The following is a 23,786-nucleotide window of genomic DNA, read 5'->3' on the forward strand; positions in this document are numbered from 1 at the left end:
CGTGAGGGGTCACCACCCACTCCACACTTCCACCAAACTTGGTTTGCAGCTCCCTTTTTATAGTATGGTTTTCCTTGTAGTAATTGATAGTTGTTACTGTTTTGTTGTAGTAATTCTGCAAGGTAAGCAGTGGTGGTCAAAGAAACTTCCAAACTTCCGTGGGACAGCTCTCCGGACAATTGGTCATGTAACCATCTGGTCTTGGTAGATAAAAAACCAGAAGTGGGAAGCCTGTTCTTTAGCAGATAGTGTGCGATTGATTACACAAAGGCAGGAGATCTGATTCTCCAAAAAAACTTTTCAGACTATGGAAAACCCCTCTTTTTTATTTTCTTTTACAAGCTGGTATACACAATATTCATAACGGGGATTTAAACAGAGTGGGTTTAATCATATATTTCCCTTTACCTAGGTCCATGTTCTCTTCTTATTTTAAATATTCTAGTTTATACAGACTCCAAAACTTCTATGATTAACACGAATCATTTATCAACAATCACACTATTTTGGCTAGTGAACGAATTTTGTGTTATTTGGAGGACCTATAGCAAGTGCTGCAGAAATATAATTTGAAGAAATTCCCTTTAAAAACTTCAGTCTGGCGGGCGAGCTCCTGCCGGCTGCTCGGGGGGGGGGGCTGAGGGCACCGCCGTGAGGGGGCAGCGCCGTGAGGGGGCAGCGCTGTGAGGGGGCAGCGCCATGAGGTAGAAGCGCCATGAGGGGGCAGCGGTGTGAGGGGCAGCGCTATGGGGGGGCAGCGCCATGAGGTAGAAGCGCCATGAGGGGGCAGCGGTGTGAGGGGCAGCGCTATGCGGGGGCAGCGCCATGAGGTAGAAGCGCCATGAGGGGGCAGCGGTGTGAGGGGCAGCGCTATGGGGGGGCAGCGCCATGAGGTAGAAGCGCCATGAGGGGGAAGCGCGCAGGACCCCAGGGTGACGTCACGGGCCGCTGCGGGTGACGTCACGGGCCATGAGGCGGGAGGAGGCGGCTCCCCGAGGCTCCTCGGCCCGCCCGGGTCAGGCTTGCCTGTGAAACCTGAATCCGCCCGGGAACAAGCTCTGCTGCTGCTGCTAACACTGACACACGGATACCGGAGCGTCGGCCCCTGCCTGCTCAAGATTCATTTTGCAGTGCACTCAGGGCTTTGGGCACCTTCTGCCCCAGGTTGCTCAGAGCTCCATCCAACCTGGCCTTGACCGTTCCCAGCTTTTCTGGGCAACCTGTGCCAGTGCCTCAGCACCCTCACAGCTCGGAACTTCCTCTTAATATCTTATCTGAACCTGCTTTCTGTCCGTGTTTCTGTCCTTGTCACTCCATGCTCTAGTGGACAGTCCCTCTCCATCTCTCTTGCAGGCTCCCTTCAGGTACTGCAAGGCCACAGTTGGGTCACCCCTGAGCTTCTCTTCTCCAGGCTGAACAATGCCAATTCTCTCAGCCTTTCCTCAAGGAGAGCTGCTCCATCCCTCTGATCATCCTGGTGGCTTCCTCTGGCCTCACTCCCACAGCTCCATGTGCTTCCTGTGCTGGACACCAGCTCTGGACACAGCTCTGCAGGTGGGGTCACACTGAGTGGGGCAGAATCCCCCCTCACCTGCTGCCCACAGGGATTTGGATGCAGCCCCAAACAGGGCTGGTTTCTGGGCAGCCAGAGCACATTGCCACGTCATGTCCACTCTTATACACCAGCACCCCCAAGTCTTTAAATAATTTTTGTTCATCTTCTTCAGGAGTCTCATTACTGTGCATTCCTCCACTACTTTTTCATTAGTTATACATATGTAGAACAGCAAACTGTGGCAAGAAGGGTCAAGATCAGGATTGAGGAAAGCATGACAGCCAGGAAGGAGAACTGATAAATACTAGGAGAAGCTTGAAAGGATGGGTCCAGTGTGATTTTACAAAGTGGAAGCATCAGTTTCTTAAATGAAATGACAATGGGCATCATTAATATTTTGAGATAGAAGTGGTTCGACCAAACTGACCTGATGAGAAGGAAGTATTATGAAATTATTGAGATAAGTCAACCATATGTAAAAATAAATATATCCTGAGACCCAAATATATGCAAAGACCTAATTAGGATTCACAGTCTGGAGTTGTGCTCCTAGTTAAAATGGCATCTCTATCTTCATTTTCAAATGCAATGGCAGATGGAAACGGAACAGCCACAAGTTCGGACTGTCTGGCGCGGCCTTGCCTGGACATTCCCAGCCTCGGGCTGCCAGGCAACAGCCCTGTGACATCGCAGCTGCTGCCACACCCCGCGCAGAGCCCGTGGGCACCGCTCAGCACGGCTGGGGCTGAGGGCCAGAGCCCGCGGCTCCTCGGGCAGCTCGGCCATGCTCCGCCCGGGGCTCTCCCTGCTGCTGGGGCTCTGCGTGGCCTCGCTGCTCCCCGGCCCCCTCAGGGCCCGCAGCTGTCCCGCCGCCAGCGGGGCCCGCCTGCTGGTGCCCGCCCAGCACGGGCGGCATTCGGGCCCCGGCGCGGGCAGTGCCAGCCCGTGGGCGCTGCAGGGGCGCTGCTGCGCCTTCCTGGCGCTGTCCCTGCTGCTCGCCTCGCTCTGCCTCGGCTGCAGCCTGCGCAGAAGAGCCCAGAGGCAGCGGGGAGAGGTGAGGGATGGGGACCAGGCAAGTGCACGGTGCCCGTAGGGTGAGGAGTGCCGGCCCCGTGGAGAGGAAAGCCCGGGCAGGCACCAAGGCTCCTCTGCCTCTTGCCAGCCCCGTGCCCGAGCCCAGAGGCAGAGGTGGGTTCCCTTCCTCCCGGGAGGAAACAAGGACAGCCTGAGCCACCGCAACGAGACAGAACCTGCCCGAGGGTCTCTCCACAGCCCCTGCAGCCTGGAGCGGCCCAGCCTGGCCCCAGATTCCCCAGGACAGCCCGAGGGGGCCCGGCCCCGCAGCCCCTCTGCTCCTTCACCCAGCTCCCTGCCCTGTCTCCCAGCAGAGGGCCCGGACGCGCCCAGCCTGGCCAAGGAGCTGCTGCCTGCCTGACCGCTCCCCCCTCGGTGAAGAGGCGATCCAGGCGCTCGGCCGCCGGCAGGAAAACTCTGCCTCCATCGGGAGCTTCCTGAGGCACCTGCGGCAGCGCTGCCTGCGGGGGGACGCGCTCCAGAGAGCGAGCAGCAGCAGAGACTGGAAGGACTTAGACGAGGAGGCAGCGCTTTTCTCGGATTGAGAAAACAATCCTGCCAGGCACATGGAGCAATGCACTGCAAGATTCTTCATACAGCTTATTATTATTAAAATTGTTTATTTAGAAATACAGCTTTTATTAGTAGTGAATGAATTCGTTGTTAGAGAGGTACTATAGAAATTCTACTTGCAAAAAATGTTTGGCTGAAGCAGTGATTTTCTGACAGCTTGTTTGCAGAGAAGGAATGATACTGTCCACTGTGTAGCATCTACATGCTGGGCTTTCTTCTAGGAAAAGAAATCAGAGGACATAAAAACTACTTCATCTAGAGGAGTCAGGATATCCTTTCACTTCTCAGGGTGGAGCTTGAGCAAGAGGTCAAGTGAATTCTGCTACCAGAATAACCTTGTCTTGATCTAATAAAAACTTCAGAGTTTCAACTTTAAAAGGCCGAGCTTTGCAAATGAGAATTTGAGACATCAGCTAAAATAAATTTACAATATAAGTAAACCCATAAGGACATCTGGACTCATTTCATGATTCTACAAAGAAGGAAGAGCAAGGAGCTGGAAGTGAGGAGGCCCTTTGGGAACAGTGACAGCGTGGACTGGGATGATGAAGTGTCTCACACACACACAGCTCATTCCCAGGACTGGTAACAGGGACCATCAGCGAAGGTATCATGGAAATGGGATTCACATACAGCTGTCCTTGATCCTGGGAAGGCAGCTTCAAAAAGAGTGTGTCACCTCCAGAACAAAGTGGACATGAATTAATAAAAACTTGATATCTCTAGAAGAACACAATAATCAAATGCTCATTGAAGCAGAAAGATGTAAAATATCTGATTGTTGTGAGAATTTCCTAGCAAGTCCATTATGAAATATATGTATTTTTAATTAATAAGGTTAGCTGTGAACAGCTATCAGAAGTCGCATGTAGATATATATGTATCCTGCATATGTGTACATTGTATACTATATTAGTACAGTGTTATATATATGCATAGTGATATTATACATATGTATATTTCATATTAATATAGGTATATTTTATTATATATATTAATTATATCTATCTACATTGTATGTTGATATATAGATGATGGATGATAAATATCTATATTGATAGACTATATCTGCATATTGATAGAAATATGTGTATTGATATGACAAATAGGTATGTAGCATATTCATATATTTGTACATTGCATATTGTATGATAGATATATGATATAGACGCATATTGCGTATATATTGCGTATTCTGTGAGATGTATATTGATTATATATCGATACGATATATACATATATTGGTATGAGAGGTATGTCTGTCGCCCTGGGCCGCACGGTAACACCACCGGAGGTGGCTACTCACCGCCCTGAGACAAGGATTACAGGGATGTGCGGGGCTGTGCTGCTTTGCCGGGAAGCCGTGCGTGCGGCAGTGCCCGAAGGCAGCGGGGAGCGCGGGCTCGCCATGCCCGCCCCGCTCGCCATTGGCCCTGCGGAACGCCAATCAACAGTGGCGTCACTTCCGACCGGGGGCGCGGCCCGGCCAATGGGCGCGGGGCGGGGGCGGGACGCCTCATGCTCACCGAGGCAACGGGCGGGCGGGCGGTCCCGGATGGCGGCGGTGCAGGGTGAGTGTGGCGCCGCCGCGGGGCTGCCCCGACCCGCCGCTCCCGCCTCCCGCGGCACGGCCTGCGCGGCGCGTCCTGCCCGCGGGGCTGCGCGGGTTGGGAGAGACCGGCAGCGGGCCGCCCCGTGAGGCGGCCGCGCGCGGGCTCGCGCTGTCCGCGCGTCCGCCGGCGGGGGCTGCCCCGGGTGACGTCAGCGACCGCGGCGCCGCGTGACGTCACGGGCCGTGCGGCGGGAGCGGGATGGAGGCGCGGGAGTGTCGGCTCTGCCCGCCCTGGGCGGCTCTGGCCTCGGTCTGGCCCCCGCGTGTGCTGGCTCTGCCTCTTTGGGACTCAGAGTCACTTTGGCACCGCAGGCTGCTGTGGGAAAATGGTTTCGGTTCCTGTTCTCCAGCAGTCACGCTGTTGTGTGTTCTCCCAGCGTTTCTGCCGCTGTACAGATGGAGAGCAGGGAATGTGTAGCAAGGAGGGATGAAAGGAGTGGTGGAGGTCCTGATAAATCCTAAAACTGGCTTGAAAGGGAAAAAGTTGGGTGCAGTGTGAGCTTAACAACTGGAAGGAGCAGGTTTGTGAATGACATGTGAAAGGACTTGAAGAACAGTTTGGGAGGGGAGGGGTTTGAGAAGGAGTGTGTGGGAGGAAGTGTTACAAACTGGAGCAAACGAAAGAGATAGGTTGTCTGTATGTTCTCTATAGAAATAAACACATCCTTAGACCCAGCTGTATCCAAAGGCCTAATTAGGATTTTCAGCCTGCAGCTGCACTGTTAGTAAGTCTTTAAGTGACATCTCCATCTTAATTTTCAAAAGCCGTTTTATCATCATTATTGCTTTTCCTTCCACCACACTATTCCATTCTGTGAGAGTTTAAATACCTTGCTCCTCTGTCTCTTTACTGAAGTCTGTTCTGTGCCCTTGTTCAAGGAGTGACTTTCTGTAGGGTGTAACAAGATGCAGCAAAGAGGCTCAGTGGTTGCTTTTGCTTTACTATTTGGTGAAAAAGGAAGCAAATGCAGTGATGAATACTTTAATTTCAGCACAGTTTTTTCAAGTGGCCATTACAGTTGGATGCAGTCCATAAACACTCTCTCTCCATAGAGTCTATGTGTTGTTGTGGCCTTTCCTTTTGTATCAGGACATATATAATTATAACAAGTTCATATTTAATTATGAAAAGGAAATCTGTAAATGTATGAAGACTACTAGGTATGTTTAGCATTTAAAAAGAAATTGTGGTAAATAAATAACTTCCTCCAGAGCTGTGCTGATACTTCTTGGCAAAAGTATAGTTATGGTAAACCAGCTGGTTTGTTCTGTGGCAGTGCTGAGTCTTGCTAAACATCATTTGCATAGTTTGAGCCATTTAAGTGGAGTGGTATTTAATTGCTGGAGTAAGCCATATAGTATTTGCAGAGTCAGTGGTTTAAGTCTTATGCATTAAACATCTCATTTTTCCACTTTTGTTCACCTGCCAGTGTTCTTGGGTTACAAAGTCTTTTTCAAGGCAGTAGGAGTGATGGACATTACACTTAAATGCAGAGGTGTAGAGTCTGACAGTGGTTTGGATTGGAAATTCATCTAGTTCCTGATATATAAACTGTCTTAATATATTGCAGAGGTTTTTCTCCATTTCTGCATTAACACTATGTGCTTTTTCACTTCCTTAAGTAATTCAGTATGTGGAATGTCTCTGTTTCTCTTATACCTGCTGAACTAGACAAATGATTTTGTGTCAGGATTAATATGTAGTAAGCTGTGGATAAGAGCAGCAGTAAAGAGTTTGTTTGGCAACTCCTAATAAATATATCATTCTGTATTGTTACTTTTTTCCATGTACTAGACAATACTGACAATATTTCCATTAACTTTCTATAAATATTATTTTCTTTAACATCTTAAGGGTAACCATCTAAACCAATAGAGTTACTAAATTGTTTGAGCTTGACTTAAGCATGTTGTGGTTCACTAATAATCATGGTACCTCTACTTACCCAGAAAAGTATTATTTGACTGTTTTAAGTTTACTTGGTTTTGGTTTAGGAATACTTTGTCATTAAAAATATATATACTTTTCTATTTTCCTGCTGCAAATTAGTAGGGAATTATAAGGACATGGGATGAAACAGTGTAGAAGGAGTTAATTACAGGATCTTAAACAAATCTTCCCTGCAAAAGAAAGGAAAAGGTGTGATGCTTTTAGGGTTACTCATGTGCTAGTTGGATGTGATGGGTGGGTAAATTGGTTGTGTTGTTGGAAAACAGGATGCCATGGAAAGCAAAACTTACATCACCAGTTCCTTCCAGTGTCCGGCAAGATCGTTTGGTTCAAGTTATGTAGTGAAAAGGTGCTTTCAGCTTGCAACATGAACTTTGATTATTTTAGGTCTCATTAATGCTGTTGGCTAGGAAAGAGGCAGAACTTGGAAGCCCTGCTTTGGAGAGATGTGTTCCCTTTGGTTTGAGCCTCTCTCCCATCAATTCTTTGTGAGCTTATTTGTGTGAAATTCATCTCTTGAAATCAGTGTCTAACATATACATCTGATCTGATTTTAGGATGATTTCTCTTCAGAGTTTATTTTTGAATGGAAGTGTGCTCCTTCCCAGTAGAAGATGGTGATCCTAATGTATGATCATGGAGAAGGGGATAAGTTCAGTAGAAGTGTTACCTTCCAAATCATCTCAGGTTACAGCTGTAAAAGTGGTGGTCAAAGAGCCCGAAACAAAGCAAACCCAAAGAGGGAAACGAGTGGGATTTGTGCTTGTCCATGCAGGTAAGATGTGGAATCAGAACAGCTAGAATGGAAATGATGCCTATTTTGATATCAAATTAGATAGCAACAAATATTTCATTAAAAAAATTTATAGTGGCTTTGGACTACTAGTGTGCTAATAAAGTGATGTTAACTCTGTGTACAAGTTTCAGAATGGGGAGTTTGTTTGGAAGTTGCACTAGCAACTGTTAATCAAAATGTAGCTATTTGGGTGTTCTGGATGGTGTTTTATTCTCCTTGACAAAGTAAACCCCTAAATTTAAATGATGATAAAATGCCATATTCTGCTAACTTGGCAAACCTACAAAATGAAGGAGATATTTCAGTCTTGTTTTTTATCAATGGAAGGATCAAATACAGTAGTTTAATTTCTAATGGTTTCTTGTGTAGCTAATCCATGAGGACAGTCCAGCTAAAACCTTCTAAAATCTCCTTGGGCTGTTTGTTGCAGACCTCTTTCTACCCTTCTGACATTTTTCTTCCAAGTCTATTCTTTTGATCTTGTTCATGTTTAAGTGAGTTACTGTTTATTCTTTCCACATGTAATGAAGGGCTCCTCTACTCAGATCTGATACCAAAATTATGTGTTATGTGTGTCATGCTCATAAATTCTTCTCTATTAGTCATGAACTTAACAATGCTTATATCTGGGTGTGTATTTGTTTTGAGCATCTCTGTGAGTACATGAGGTGAAATAAAGGAAAGTGACCTGATCATGCCTAAAATATTTAAAAAGCCAACATGTTACTTGCATTATAAATTCATTAAGGTTAAAAAAAAATAACCCCAGACCTCAAGTTATTTATTCTGGATTGATGTTTGATTACCCTGCTATTCTATTTTAAGGGCAAATGAAATTGCTCAATGTAATGTCCTTTACTCAGTCACTTTTGATATTAGTGTTAAAGCTTATTTTATTAGGGTTTCTTAAAACTAATATTTCTAAAGTTGAGCAAAGGCAAGTTGATATAAATGCAAGCATATTTTTAGGTGCAAAACCTGGTAAAGCACAAGTTGATTTTAAATACAAATGTGGCAGTCTTGTTTTTCTGATGCTGCATTTGGAATGGTGGCATTCATAAATTTTTCAGGTATGAAAATAGGGGCAATGGCTTCAAAATAGGGCAGAATGTTTCAATACAGCCACATAGACATAAAGGCTGAAAATAAGAAAAAGGTGAAAGATGTGTCTGAGCTTAATTTCAATGAACTCTTTGTTCTAAATCAGGAGTAACAAGCTCTAAAAATGTATCATAAGCATGAGAAGATGAGCAGAATGGTAATTGTGGTAAAAAGAAAATCGGAGTTTGACCTAAAACTGAGGGTTTTGCTCAGTAATGGACAGTAAAGAAAAAAGCTATGCTGGAAATGTTCCAAGAATGAGTGAAACTGGAATGTTGTGGAACACTTTTATAGGAAGAGATTGATGCTGATATTTTTACCTGCATGCTTCTGGATATATGACCTGTATCCTATATTTTACTGAGTGTGTTTGATTCTGTGTTGGAGTGCATAAAGTTGTCAATCATTGAGAAAAAAAGGAAATGCCAATGTAATCCAGAATAAGGAATGCTGTGTCTGCCTGTGTCTTGAGTTTATGGGAGCTACAGGCTGTAATTTGCCAGGTACTATAATATATTTTCCTTTTGCTTCAATTGCAGGTGCAGGTTATCATTCCGAATCCAAAGCTAAAGAGTACAAGCATGTGTGCAAAAGAGCCTGCCAGAAGGTATCTGTCACCAGCTCCACTGTCCTGTGCTGGGTGCACAAGGAATATCTGGACTTAGCTGCTTGGGTTGTGTGTGCTTATAAAGGGGAAATGAGGGAGAACAGAGCAGAAACAGTTACCATGATCCAGAGACAGGATGTGCATGACCATGAGGTGCAGCAACATTCTCATCAGTGCTGGCAGATAGTAGACACCAAAGTAACAGTGGGAGGGCAAGAGAAGGTCACAGTGGTACCTGCAAGGAGTATTCCTACAGCTTCCTGCACTTCTCTGGGGTTTCTGGAGCTATATATGGTGTCTGTATTTTGATTTCTTCCACGTCCACTCTTTGGAGTTTATTTAAACTCTAGCATCCAAGTTGTTCTGTGAACGTGGGAGTTTTTAGAATTATCTTCTTCTTGATAGCTCTTACCCTCTTAATAGGAAGGGAGGTAGAAACAGGAAAAACAAAACAAAAAAAAATCCCAGTTGGAAAGGGAGGAATGGCAGGACTTTAATTTCCATTGAAATTAATATGTTTTCATCTCTTCCAAGAACTTTACTTTGGAACTGGCAAGTCCTGTCTTTTAAGTATTAAATGAATAGCTGGAAGACCTCTCCTTAAAATTTTTAATGTCTTTTGCTTTCTCCAGGGAGAAGGAGCTTGGGAGCTTGGCAGGACTTTTGGAAGAGTCTCGGAGTTGGTCTCTGATAATTATCACTTTGTGTTACAGTTTGTTGCTCAATCCTAATACCAATCTAATTTTGTAATGAGAGGCTCACAAATCATCTAAATTTAACACTGACTTTATTAGCCTTGGTGAAAGACATTTTCCAGGTAGTTATGTGAGGTCTGCTGTTGAATTCAAGTCCAATTTGAGATGCTGTCTAGCTACTCTTGAGCTGAGTAGCCAACATCAATAACTTCAGTGAAGAACAAACGATTTCAGGTTTGTCTTGCAGCCAGAGTTGTTTTTCTGAGGTTCCCTGAGAAAGCTTGGCTCTAAGGTCTTGTTCAGTATGGACCAGATAAATACTGTTAGGCTCTACAAGTTCATTGTTGTGTGTATATAATTTGGACGTAATATTATCTTACTTGATTTGTGTTGGCTTTTAGATGAGGTTGTGAAATTCTCTTCAATTTTATGGTGATTGTTATATGTGGTGCTAGAAATTTTTCTTGAATCTTGGAGGGAAAGTTGATCCTTCTTGACTGAAGAATTTGGAGTTTGAGGACATCATGTATAAGAAATTATTTTGATATAAATTGGACTATACAGAAATCTGCTACTAGTTGCAGTGTCAACAATGTCATAGTAGTAAAAATCACACCTTCACATCTGCCCTCACATGGTTCATACTGACTTTTTCCAGTGCCTCTTGTTCTTACACCCTCTTATATTTTAAACTAATTTGGTGAAGGTTTTATTTTATACAGGACTAGAAAAATGTAGGGCTCAGTCACAGAATAATAAAATTTCCTAATCATCCAATAAAACTTCTGTTTTACAGGCAATTGAAAAGCTACAGGCTGGTGCTCTTGCAACAGATGCAGTGACTGCAGCACTTATAGAATTAGAGGTATGAGTCTGATTTGCAGTAAATGTGTCTCTTGAGTAAATCTTGCCAAACTTTTCTGTAGGGGGGTATTAAATGGGAAATTCTGTGGATTTTTGGTTTTGTGCTACACTAATTTTATCTTTTCCTTTTCCACCGTATTTTGGTGTAAATGTGTTAAAGTACTTTATAAAAATGAAAACTTAATAAGACAGAGGTTTTTCCAGTTGGTGCAATTTGGTTGTCATCTTAAGTATACTTTATCAAATAGTCTTTACCCTTTAAGAATAAATGCAGTGATTAAAAACTTACTGAACACTTAGTGAAGAACTTTCTTGCTTTGTAAGAAACTTAGGACTAGCTGAGCTACAGATTGTTCTGGCTCTGCTTCTTAAAGAGGGGAAAATTATCTTACTGGTTCTGATTATTATGAAAAAATATGTGCAGAGGAATAGGGCAAGTAATGCTTTTATTTCAAAACAAGCCTTGTTAATTAAGATAGAACATCTTGATGAGCAGCTGCTGGTGAGGTTTTTGGAAGTGTCTTTTTGGAGTGATGAGATTTTTATAGCATCTGCCTTCAGTGCAGGTTCCCATGAAATAATGTAGGAGTGAGTAAAGCTAAACACTTCTGGGAGGTAAATGAGGCAGTTTGGTCATTTTCCCAGATCCACTAATCCCTCTTGACAGTAATGATGGAAACAGGTATTCTTCTTCTCCTGTCAGTAGTAATTGCTTCTTCCTCTCCAACTTTATTAGTTAAAAAAAAAAAAAAGGAAGGCAAGGTAAGAGTTGTGCTGTAAAAATAATTTCCTGCACTTGGAATTTATGGTAGTATTCCAAGAGGATTAGCAGTGGATTTGCTTACCCAGATGCTGGGAAAGTGTTCATTAATGTACTCGGTGGGGTTGGTGTAAGGCAGGCAGTAGGTGCAGACTTGAGTGTGTGTTAGACATGCTGACTGGGAGCCAAGGCTGCAGTCACACTGTGAACTTGGCAAGTGCCTTGGCTTTTAGCACTCCTGTGGGTCTCCCTGAGCCAGTCAAATATGCTTTCATGTCTTATCTCACACATTAGAGTGTCGCTCGCAGAAAGCAGCGGGTATCTCTCCAGTTGAGTTATTTACAGTACACTTCCCTAAGCTCACTCAGGCTGCTCTCACTCCACTAGACTGGTTTGTGTGTCAGCTCCTTCCTCAGTGGAAAACAAAAATAAAAATCTACTTGGGGTTGTGATTTTTATCGTGTTCCTGAGCTACAGAGGAAAACATATTTTGAGAAGCTTAACCCAATAGTTATAGATCTCTTTGCAGTTGTGTCTGGGGTAAATATTTAATGTTTTTGTTATCCCCAAGAGACTTCTACTTTAGTAGATTTAAATGCTCTGAAGTAGCTTCTGTAGAAGTAGTTATGGCCTTAAGATAAAATGAAAAAGTTTTTTCCAATTATTCCAGTCAGAAACCTTTTTCTCCTTATCTGTCTTGCTACTGCTGTGCTGATACCTGCCATCATTCCACTTTCTGGTTCTGCCATTGCCTTAGGTAGTATGTTTATGTTTTCTGTTGCACAAAACTTTTCTCTGATTTTAAGATTAAGTGTTACTTTGTTCAGGTTGTACTGCAGTCATTAATGTAATTATTTGCTTTCATTTACTCATTGAGTGATTTATATAATCTCTTAATTGAAGGTTCTGTCTGTTACTGGAATAGGGAGTACTGGGTTTGGGATTTGGGCTTCTTGTAGATTAAAGTAGTTAGTTATGCAGTTACTATAGAGGAAAAGTCAAATTTGTACCCAAACCAGAGAGTGGTTTGTAGTGGCAGTTTTTTGGATCTGAAACTCCCAAGTGTTAGACTGCAGCTTCCAAAATGGAAGGTTTTGTATCTACTCATACCTTATTCTGAACACCACCTCCAGAAAACTCTGTCATTTCTGGAGCTGCATCTTCTGGTTTAGCACTGGTGGTTTTTCTTTTGCTGTGTGGAAAGCAAACTGCAGGTGGGAAGTCAACAAAGAAATCAGAATAGTTTTTCTCATTAATTGCGAGATTTTATGAATAAAAATATAGATTTGTGTTGATGATCTCTCTAGTGAGCTGTCATTCCCTTTAGTTTATGCTTTAGCATAAACATAATGTGATTTAGCATTTGAAGTTGGCAAATACATAACAAAAATCTGTGTGGAACTGTTTGTTTTCTTGTTTCCCTATAACACAGACCAAGATGTAGAACAACAAAAGTTGATCTGTATTAAATGATAGCAGATTTCATTGTAAAGTATACTGACTGTAATTTCTTGATATTTTGGTTTCTGTAGGACACACTGCTATGGGTTTGAGATATATTTAATCACTTCTACAGTTCTCTCAGACTTCTAATGTTGTATTCCAAACATTTGTACTCTTTGCAAGGCACAAATATCTTTTTGTGGAAATCTCACGGAATATGAATTTTTTTTCCTCAGTTCCGCTCAATTTCAGAACTCCTCTTACACAGGATTACAGCTCGTCCAAAAGGCATCACTTCAAAGACTTATTGAGGCACAAGAGTTGCTCTTGATCTTTTATGAGCAAGCTGACAGTTTGCTCGTGGTATGCTGTGTTTTATTTTTTCAGGCTCTAAGTGCAGAAAGAACAGCCTTTCTTTGTTGGACTGTGCAACTCTCAAGTGAAATGGTGTTCTGTGAATACGATAATAATGCTAAGAGTTAATTAGAGGAAAAGGTGGATTTCTTTTGCAAAAGAACAAGATGACACAGAATATTGTTAAAACAACTGTGCTGGTCTTCATAAGCATCAGCTGTATTTGATAAGGTCATTAAGGCAGGTATGTTTTCTGATTAGAGTACTCTGGCATTGCAGAGAAACAAACAGTGCTTCCTCTGTCAGCCTTTGGTAATAAAGTGATCTTGACAAGGTATTTCATAAGACTCATTATTTACTCTGTTTATTTCTGCAAAGACATTATTGCAGTACTGTTAATTTTTGTACTCTTGCTATCAGCTGCTGTATGATGCCTGGATTCTTCTTCAAACAATGAAATTATTGAACAGGTTTTTTTGTGGGAGGGAGGAGACCCCATACAACCCACTTAACATGTGCTGTTTTCAGCAAAACCATGTGTTGATTTACATTTATGTCTGGCTGTGAGAAAATTATACAATTTCAAGCTTTTCTTTGACTATAGAGGACTTAATGGAGTCTACTGATCAGGTACTAGAGATAGGAACATACAGTGATTGTAAAGAATGATGAAGATTTCAAATAGTTTCTAAGTTTAGTGTAATCCTTTGTTCATATATATGTAGATTACTTGTTTCTTTATCTGACTTTAGCAGAACATGCTTTATGAACATTATTTAAATTGTGAGTTAATATGATTGATAGGGAAGCAGATGTCATTTTTTGGGTTCCAATCTCCTTGCTACTGAAATGGCTCAGTTTATTTTGCATGTTGTTGTTGTGGATCAATGCAAATAATGTTTTGGACCCATTTTTATTCTCAAGCAGTGTGGTTGTCAGCCAAATTTTGTAGTGAAAGAACCTTTTTCATGATGAATTGGTTTTTTTTCCTCTGTTTTTTTTGTCTTCCTTGTAATTAAGACTTTTGAATATACAGTCTTAGTCCTGAAGATTTCTCTTTCAAGCAGAAGCATCCTTGTTGAATTAAGGCAGTCACCATAGATGAGGTTCAATGGGAGTTGCTAATTCTAGTTAAAAGCAGTACTATGATGTTTTGCTGCAGAGTGGCCAACAGTAATTTGTGACAAAATTGTTGTCTAAAAACATTTTTGTTCATATAATTGAAAGTGGTGTGACTCATCCTTGTAGAGTATTGATTATCATGAAATTTTAACAGAAAAATAACTTTTAAAATTGCAGTATGTGGAAAGAAGTTACAAATAAGCCTTGGCCAAAACAGTGTCAAAAATGGATGGAATGTTCTTTCGTGTTCATTGAAAACTGAGCATTTTAACTATTTGCCTAGATGTGTTACAGAGCTGGGTAACACTTTCAAACATTCCAACTTTGACCACAGCTAGAAATTTCAAAATGCCTGTGTTTGCTGCCAGAATATCTCTAAATACATTTTGAAGTAAAAAGGGTTCTAAAAATAAAAATGATACCCTCAGAAGCTTGAGAGTTTTTGTAAGATGGGTAACTTGGGAAAACAAGACTCTGATTTCATGTTTTAAAGCTTTCTCTTACCTCCTTTGCTACAGGTTTACATGATAAGTTAGAGATAGTTTGTGGAGTAATTGCTAGGAAGTTTAGTATATTTCACATAATCGAAGATTTACATTTTGTTAAAATGCTTTGAATAGCCATTTGTTTTTTTTCTCATTTTACTTACTGTTCTATGGTAGCAAGGCTTGTTAACATGGAAAGCTCAGACTTGGTTTGCTTACTTGTCTTTTTCAGTTTACTTAGAAACACAAAGGCTGATTTAAAATAGAAGTATGTTCCTGAAGATATCTTTTTCTCTTTTCCTGTTCTCCCTTTTCCTGGACACATGCTTCAGTTGGGTTCTTCCCATTTTATGGTAGTCAGGTCTTGCAGTGCTGCATTCTTCTGTCTGGGAGTATGAAGAGACTTTCACTTAGGTCAGTTTGTTTCTTCCCCCCTTAAATGCATTCATGCTTCTGTTTAAAAGTTTCTGCATTCCTTGAAAGTTTTGAATTTTAATTTCAAAATACACCTTAATTTTCATATGTTATATTCCTCCACTTAACTCTTGAAATCTTTTGGTCGGACTTTGCAGAGATTCATGTTTTCAAAAAGATTGTATTTGTGTGGTGTATTTCATGTCTTTGCTTATTCACAGAAGTAGGTGTGAATGTCTTGTTTCCATTTTTTAAATAAAGGTTTTCCCCTACCTTATTTCAAAGGCTTTTATCTCACCTCAGAGACACTCACAGATATCAAAAATTCCATGAGTTCACACCCAGTTTCTGTAAAGATGTTTTCAGATTGCCTTTCAGATGTGTGAAGTTAAACCATCTTCCTCTTAGGAATTCTGAGACTGTTTTCTTAATTGTATACAATCTGATTCTAAAGCTAATTGAAACTCCACAGAAATTTTGAACAGATGTTTGGAATTTGATCTTTATTTCTTTTTACTGAGGAGTTACTCGTGTTGTTACTGGTAAGATTCCTTTTGAGTCCTAATATGAGAATTAACCCACCAAGGAGACATTAGCAATTTGGTGCAGTTCTTATTTATAAAAAATTCTGTAGCATTCTGATGAATATTTTGTAGGGAGAAATAGGTGATGTTCCCTTTGTCTTTGGATCCTCTGAGTAACCTATCTCTTGGTGCATCCTTGAGGTTGAGCCAGTGAAGGTGCTGTGCCAAAGCATGTGGCACATACAGATCCTTAGAAATAAAGTGAACTCTGTATCCTGTATTTTTCCTTGCACTCTTTTGATTATACCCTTTACCAGATTGCAGGGGGATTCTGTGCAGTGTTACCAGGACTTCTTTTCTGCTGTGTCCTTCTTTTTCCCTTTATTTGCCCATAACACCTACTCTTAAGATGACAGCTGTCTCTGCTTTGTGATAGCAACAAATCTGTGGAGCACAGCATTTTTCCTCTTTGCTAATTCTTTTGAGTATAATGCACTGAGTGAATGTGTTTGGAGCAGAATATTAGAGATTTGCCTCCAAACTCACAGGTCTTTGCACTCTGATTACCCAGGGGCAGAGGACTTGGACAGCACTAGGAGCAAACACTGTTTATCCTAAGCATTCCTGGTTTTGCTTTGTCTTCCAAGTACCTTTCACCATTTTCAATTCCTTCCACCAAATCTCTGCTCCCTTTTTTCCTAAACTTCACTGACTTAATTTTCTTCATATTTGCAGGACCTAGGGGGCAATGAAGCCAGTTAAGCCAGTGGCTACTCTGAGTCTTCTGCCTTTTCAGGGCCATCATCTGTTTCTAAACATATTTTCCCCCATCCATCCCCTTTCTACAGAAAATTATTTGTGCACTCTAAACTGTAAATGTTTCATCATCCTAAAATCTTTTCAAATTTACCCATTTGCTGTGAGGCTTAGCTGTCAAAATGAACAACAAAATGAATATACACAGTGAATTGGAAGAAGTGTTGTGGTGTGGAATAAAATAGGATAAAACCTTGTGCTGTTTCAAAAGGAAAAAGCAGAAAATGAAGCCCAGTTTCATAATTATATATGTCAGGGATTTTGTATTCATGATTCTTCAGAAAAGATAGTGTTTTGGTGACTCAGTCGCTGAGAACTCTTTACATGTCTCTGTAAATTTGAATCAACATCTTACAAAACATATTTTGAATTTACTCACTGCTTGCTCATTTGCAAGTTAATAAGGGCTGACATCAGATTTTTCATTTCTGTGTGCTCACCTCTTATTTCTTTGAATTCATTGCAAATTAGTGCATTCAAAACCCATCCTGTTCATTTTCAATGCAATAAGGAACTTTGAGCTGTTTCCACTAACTTGTTTCCTGATTCAGCTTTTATTATTCACCAGTGAAATGAGATGCCGTTCTGCAGTACATGTTCACACCTGCTCTAGACATTGTTCTTTGTCACATCAGGTTGTTAACACTGTTGTAATTTAAACACAGGAAACTCTGAAAGCATGCAGCATCTCTATGAAATTGGATTTAGCTATTACCTCTCTTTGTCCTATATTCCTTGCATCTAGAAGAGGGGATTGTGTTGAGCTGGCAGTGAGACTGCTGAACTGTGCTACTTTGAGGTTTTGTGGTTTTAAAATCATAGGGATGCTCTGATGAAATGGAAGGGCAAAAATGGGTTTTAGTTCTAGCATGCAGAGCTTACTCTTTTTGACAACTTGGGTTTGTTAAAAACCACAGAAGGTATTAGCAAAAAGAGTGAGGTTTATGATGTTGTTGAAATGTTCTTCCATAGTTTCTATGAAATAAGTATTGGTTTTTAGTCAAGAAGCTTCCAGACCACAGTCCTTTGTGCTAATGGTCAAACAGGAATTTTACAAACTGCATTTTTAGTGATGCCAATTCTTCATTTCTGCATGTGGTGCTGCAGTCATGGATTTAGAATGTTCAGGAAAAGACAGATCTATTTTGCTTTAGTGTCATACTTGAGAGTTTCAAATGTAGGCTAGTCTGTGCAGTGATTAATCATGTTACTTAAATATTACTTGATGGGTTAAGGACCAAGCCAAGTGTGTACTTTGGGGGAGGGACAGATTTCCACTCATATTTTGAGGCTTTTGCTTGCATAGAAATGATCCTCTTAAATTGTTAGGTGATTGGTTTTTGTATTAGTGCATTATTATATTTGAGTTATCACACCCTACAGAGGTGAAAGCTGTCCATTGTAGTAATTTTAGGTACTCTGTTCAAGTTGCTCTTGTTTTTGTTGTGGAAGATTAAACTACTAAAGTAAGAAAATGCACTGCACCAAGGTCAGTATCATCAGTTATACAGAGGTTTTGATCTAGTCTGTTATGCATGTGGCCTTACCGTATTTTATTCTTATTTTTAGGATTCTCCTTTTACAAATGCAGGATTGGGCTCTAACCTAAACCTTCTGGGTGAGATAGAATGTGATGCCAGTATTATGGATGGAAAGTCATTGAATTTTGGAGCAGTTGGAGCACTGAGTGGTATGTTAATTATGTATTATAAAGCTAACTACTGATTCAAGTGCTAAGATCAGTTTGGGGGTTTTTTGTTAGTGTTTTGAAGGGGGACGAATTGTAAATTCTGCTGTATTTGAATAAATTAAAAAAGGAGGCATTCTTGCTCCCTGAATGCTGGTTTGTGTTAATTTCTTTGTGTAACATGTTGTCTTATTAGTTCACTGATAATGCATTGACATAGCACAATTGTGTGATATCACACAGTATTCATAGTGGGACTCGGTTTGCTTATATGAGTTCGAGGAATGAGAATTTCGTAATAAAATTCAGTTGTTTAAAAAGATTTCAAGCATTTAAATTAGGCTTTTAATTTGTTTTTGTGCTCAGGCATTTATTTGCATATGGGATTTATTTAATATAGGAACTAGTGTGTTTCTTTCTTTTGTATAGTTTTAGCTTTCAGTATAAAACAAATATGGATATAAAGTACCAAATAGGGATTGTTGAGGTTTTATTCTAAATACATGAACAACCTTAACTATTACCGTTGAATAGGTTTTTCTGACAAGATTTCAAGCTTTGTTCTTTATCCTAGAATACTTCTAGACTGTGGTAATAGCTTCCTCATGTAGATATAATTCTAAAATAAAAAGTAAAATTAAGTGTTTCAAGCCTTGTTTGTTGCAAAAATATATACTTCCAACCTTGGGGAAGGAGGAAAATGAGAGTGAGAGACAGCTAAGCCTGACTGCTGTAAATTCTGTTTAATAGAATAGATCTATTATAGATCAAAAGATCCAAATGAAAATTCCACCTAGTAAAATTAATGCTTATAAACATCTTAGACCCTTAGACACAATAGATTTTGCATGAGATTTCTGTGGTAGGAGACCACTTCTCCTATTTCAATCTGGTTTGTTCTTTCTTTTAAAAAAAAAACTGGGGGAGTGTTTACTGGAAGGCTTTGTCACTACTAAAAGCATGTGAAGGGAAATCTGAACAAGTTGTTACTACATTGAAATGACATAAGGTGCCTCTTAATGACTTAACAAACCTTTGGAAGTGCAAGGAAGCTGAGTTCCACTGCCAAAATGAACATTAGCTCTATGAGGAAAAATATTTTAATGTTTTGTTCCCATTTGTTGCTAATTTTTCTTTTTTAGGAATCAAGAATCCAGTTTCGGTTGCAAATAGATTGTTGTGTGAAGGGCAGAAGGGGAAACTCTCTGCTGGCAGAATTCCACCTTGGTAATTGCTTTGTTCTGCTTGACTTTGCCTCAGTCTTTCCTCTCTGCTGCATGGATGAAATATTTGAAGGTTTTATCTCACCCAGGAAGGCTGGTGCTGTTTTACATACCAGTGGTAGTGTGCCTTTAAAAAGAAGATAAGTTATCTGATCTTGAAACTTCTTGTGTACTCAGTGGAAGGAGGTATTAGGGATAGATAGCAATATCATTTTGTGATAGTTTGTCTATCTGATTATTTCCAGTTGTCATATTTAATTATTATTTTTTTACTGTAGCCTTTTGAAAAAACAAAACCAAGATTAAAGGGAAAATTCTACTGCCTTTGCCTCTGTCTAACTTTAACAAAAAGCAGCAGTTTTTGATAAATATAAAAAAAAAATCTTATTTTTCTGCCCTCATGGAAATGTGTAATGTTTAGTAGCTTCCTCTTAAAGATAAATCTTAAATGTAAATAATATTCACAACAAAAATGAAAAAAAAAGCAGTCCCCCCCATTGAGATGGATATAAAACTTAGATGCAAGAGGTGAGTATTAAACACAGAATAACTTCAAATGTTATTTGTCTCACTTTGGAAAGAATCTAAGAAATGTGTCAGTGTTGATTACTCTTAAAACCATCTTATTTTCACTAATTTAAATTGACAAGTAGAGAACTTGAAGAATTCATTCATAGTAATTGACTGCTATCCTCAGTTACTATACCTGTGGCAGAATTTGCTGCCCTTTGCCAACTAGTGGTCAGTATTTGCAGAAGTATCAAACCAGAATTTATGTAGTTTAAAAAAATGTAATTATTAGATTAATACATTTCACTTTCCTTACTGTAGTGTTCTGTAAAAATTAGCCAGGTAGCCTATAGTTGTATGGTGCAGTATTCCATTTTAAACAGTGAGGATTTCAGTGTTCTGTCATATGCAAAAAAAGTTCATAGATCAGAAAAAGCCACCTAAAAAAACAAACTATCAACAGACAGATTCTGCATTTTAAGCACTTTTCTTTAATGGATAAAGAACAGAGTAATTGTGGAGTGGTTTGCTAAAGAACAGGAACTCCAATTTCAATAGCTGTTAGCTGCTCATTTCTTTAGCTGTCAGAAGAAAATGAGGCTTTGCTGAGGTACATTAGAATGTGAAATGAGTGTGAAATGTGGGGGTTTTGTGTCCCAGAAGTAGTACTGAAGTCAGCTACAGGAGCAAGCACTTGGGATTGTTTTCAGTGTCTAGAATTATTGTAAGGAAGAGCACTTGGGTATTTTGCTATGACTTTATGACCTAGTTTATGATGCTATTATTTTAAAAATACTGAGTGGAAAAGGAGCTATATTCTCTTGCCCTCCAGGGGCAAGACTAAGTTTTTTGAGTACTATGCAAGGCTAGCAGATACTTTAAAGACAGGGTAGCTCAAATCTCAAGGTGAGAGATGAGCTGTCTTTGGAATCAGTTTATTGAGGTTTAAAAACTTAATTAAATTAAAGTTTAGTGTTCAAATGTTGTGCGCTTGGGTTACATGATAAATATTTTCTTTTCCTCTTTCCCCCTTCTGGATTTTGAATGCACATCTTATTAAGGCAAATTTTTTACCCTGGAAGCAGGCTATGCTAGTGGGATATGATGGGTTATGCTTTGGGCTTGCTGTGGTGGATGCTTCTAAGCACACAGGGTATGCAAAGTCAGAATGATAAAATTCATGGACATTGAAAGTGATGGCCTGACGCATTATTTTGGGACTGAAATATATTCCTGCCCTAGCTGGGAGTACTTAGAGTCAAATGACAAGAGATTAGCCATATTTTGGCATTCCTAGGAAGTGTCAGGATTCTAGTAAGTGATTTTTAATTGTAAAGAGACTTGGTTTTCATCTTGGTTCTCATTGGCATATAGTGTGTTGGGGAATCTTCCAGATACTGCTTGAAGAAACCCATGGTAGAGACTGTTTCTATAGCATGATCTAAGCTAGCTTAATGTTTTCTGCCAAAAATATTTGGCACATGACCAAACAGGAAAAATTCAGGAGCTGTGAGGTTAGTAAAAGTGGCATTAGGGAGTTTAGTCACTATAAAAGAACATGTGAAGACAGTTTGCTTGGCCTGTTTACCCTGTGCAGCATACATTTTCATAGGGGCAGTTCAAAACCAATTCAAAGTGGTATATTTCTGATTTTCCATGGAAGAAATTCCAATGAGTGTGAATTAAGCTATTCAGAGGTGGTAAGCTTATTGGGAAGGAGGGACCAAGTGTCTGAATTGATGTATCTAATGTGCTGTACATTGCTCTGTAGAGTGTGTCCTGAGTCAGTCTCTTGCTCTGTTATTTAAAACACATAATTTCACTATCCAAACAGTATTTGAAAAATTTAGAGAAACCCTAAATGTGTGGTACAGTTGTTGAAACCTCTAAGGCCCTGACATCTTTCTGTCTTACTTTATTCAGCTTGGTCTTGTCAGGATTTTCTCTGATGCAGGAACAGAAAATACTTAACTTGTAATGTTGCATCATCTCATGTAAGATATTCCAGTTCCTTGTATACTTTTACAAAAGAAATTACTTTTGTAATTGCATGGTTACAAACTAGATGAACCTTTGGAAGTGGTCTTTGATCAGGGTAATAAATTAGATGTTTTTTAGTTATAAGCTTGAAGATTTTCTGTTTCCTGCAATGAAACCTTGACCTAAGGGAAAAGACTTCTACATTTGTCTGCTCTTAAATGTATGTTGGTAAGATTTGCAGGGCAGCATAAATGCACCTAAATGTCTTTCTTAGAACTTCTTAGTGCTGCTGACATCAAGTCCATGTCTATATGCCTTTCTAATAATAATTATATGGGAAAAGAATTCCTTCTTAGTCCCCCCTCTCTTTGGATACACAGGGATTTGTAATTGCTTTGCAGCTTTACAATATTTTGTGCAGGTTACAAACATTGTGTAACCTGTAGGGCAGTGCATAGTCAAGAAAGTTTCAAGAGTGAATGAGGACTTACACCACCTTCCCTCTCTGTTCTGCATTTCTTCAGAACAATTTCTTCTTTGTAACGCTGATTTCAGAGTGATTGCTACATTTTATGATGTTGCAAAGTGTATTTACTACAATCAGGATCACCTTGACCAGGAACCAAACTTTATGACACTTCTGTTTAATGTGGAGCAGCCCATTTCTCTACAGCCCATATTAAATGGCCCTATTTGGAGTCTTCAGCACCAGCATAATGATGTTCTTGGAGAAAATTGCCTAAAAAGACCATTTTAGAGGCTTTTACTTATATTTTCTATTAATAAGGCTTGGTGTGCCTGGAACTGGAGAGCACATCTGAGCACCACCTCCTTGCTGGGAGGGGAGGGAGGGTGTTTTCATCTTCTGTGTTCTGAGGCTGTAAGAACTGCAGAATACTCTGTCTGAGATATTTGCAAGCAAGGTCTTTATGTTCTGTTTGTGCAGACCCAACATTCAGAATAGCAAAGAATAAACTCATTCATCCTTTGTTTATGTATTTGTTATCCCCCTCCCTTTGGAAAATTGTATTTTGAATTAGCCTGAAGGTGTTTGAAACTTGGGGTGGTTTGACTGCTTTCTATAGTACACTGGCTTTATTCATCCTCCCTTTCCCCCAGTAAATTGTTTTTATGTACAGATAACAAAGCACTGAGATCCCAATGCTATTTGTCTTGTAAACAGTTTAATTTAACTACTCTGTGATTACAGAGTCCTTTAATGATCTGAACTGAACATTTTAGAAAAAGTGGATGATCTCTGATACGGAGCCTCAATTAATTTTCTGCTCTTAACTAATTTAATGACTCTTTGGAACTAAAACTGGGTGTGTTATAGGAGGGAAAGGAATCTAGGAATTAAGGACAGAAATGTGAACAAGCTAAAAATCACAGTACGTAAGTTAGGAGACACTCTTGGGTGCGTTGTTGCACTCTCCATGAATACTAGTGATACTTTCTGTTTTTAAGCATTAAAAGGCAGTTGTGAAAATGCTTTTAAAACACAGTGTCTCTCACTGACTTGTGCTCAAGTTACCATATATCAAACTCCCAGTGTTTAGTTTGATGCTTTTCCCACCTAACTTTTCTCTCTGTGTAAATTATTTTATTGGAAAGGAAATGCTTATTTACTTCCCAAAAAT

General features: G+C 40.1%; 2 protein-coding genes across 4 annotated transcripts in view; both read left to right on the forward strand.

Moving 5' to 3' along the window:
• Positions 1 to 2,269: 2,269 nt before the first annotated feature.
• On the forward strand, positions 2,270 to 3,263 carry LOC306798822 (uncharacterized protein). The gene is made up of 2 exons (XM_079299097.1): positions 2,270 to 2,609; positions 2,941 to 3,263. Exons 1-2 carry the CDS (start codon positions 2,340 to 2,342, stop codon positions 3,172 to 3,174), a joined length of 504 nt encoding a protein of 167 aa, XP_079155223.1. The 5' UTR covers positions 2,270 to 2,339; the 3' UTR covers positions 3,175 to 3,263.
• Positions 3,264 to 4,673: 1,410 nt separating this feature from the next.
• The window catches only part of TASP1 (taspase 1), a 76,805-nt gene continuing 57,692 nt past the window's right edge, over positions 4,674 to 23,786 (forward strand). For 2 of the 3 annotated variants that reach the window (XM_079332048.1, XM_079332049.1), the window contains exons 1-6: positions 4,674 to 4,773; positions 7,323 to 7,540; positions 9,202 to 9,269; positions 10,761 to 10,829; positions 18,316 to 18,436; positions 19,576 to 19,660. In XM_079332048.1, the coding sequence (XP_079188174.1) occupies positions 7,396 to 7,540; positions 9,202 to 9,269; positions 10,761 to 10,829; positions 18,316 to 18,436; positions 19,576 to 19,660 (488 nt within the window). In that variant the 5' untranslated portion in view covers positions 4,674 to 4,773; positions 7,323 to 7,395. The remainder of the gene's footprint in view (positions 4,774 to 7,322; positions 7,541 to 9,201; positions 9,270 to 10,760; positions 10,830 to 18,315; positions 18,437 to 19,575; positions 19,661 to 23,786) is intronic. The other variant, XM_079332050.1, reaches the window with a different exon arrangement.

This window comes from Erithacus rubecula (genome assembly GCF_903797595.1).
Source record: "Erithacus rubecula genome assembly, chromosome: 2".
In the NCBI taxonomy this organism is placed as follows: Eukaryota; Metazoa; Chordata; class Aves; order Passeriformes; family Muscicapidae; genus Erithacus; species Erithacus rubecula.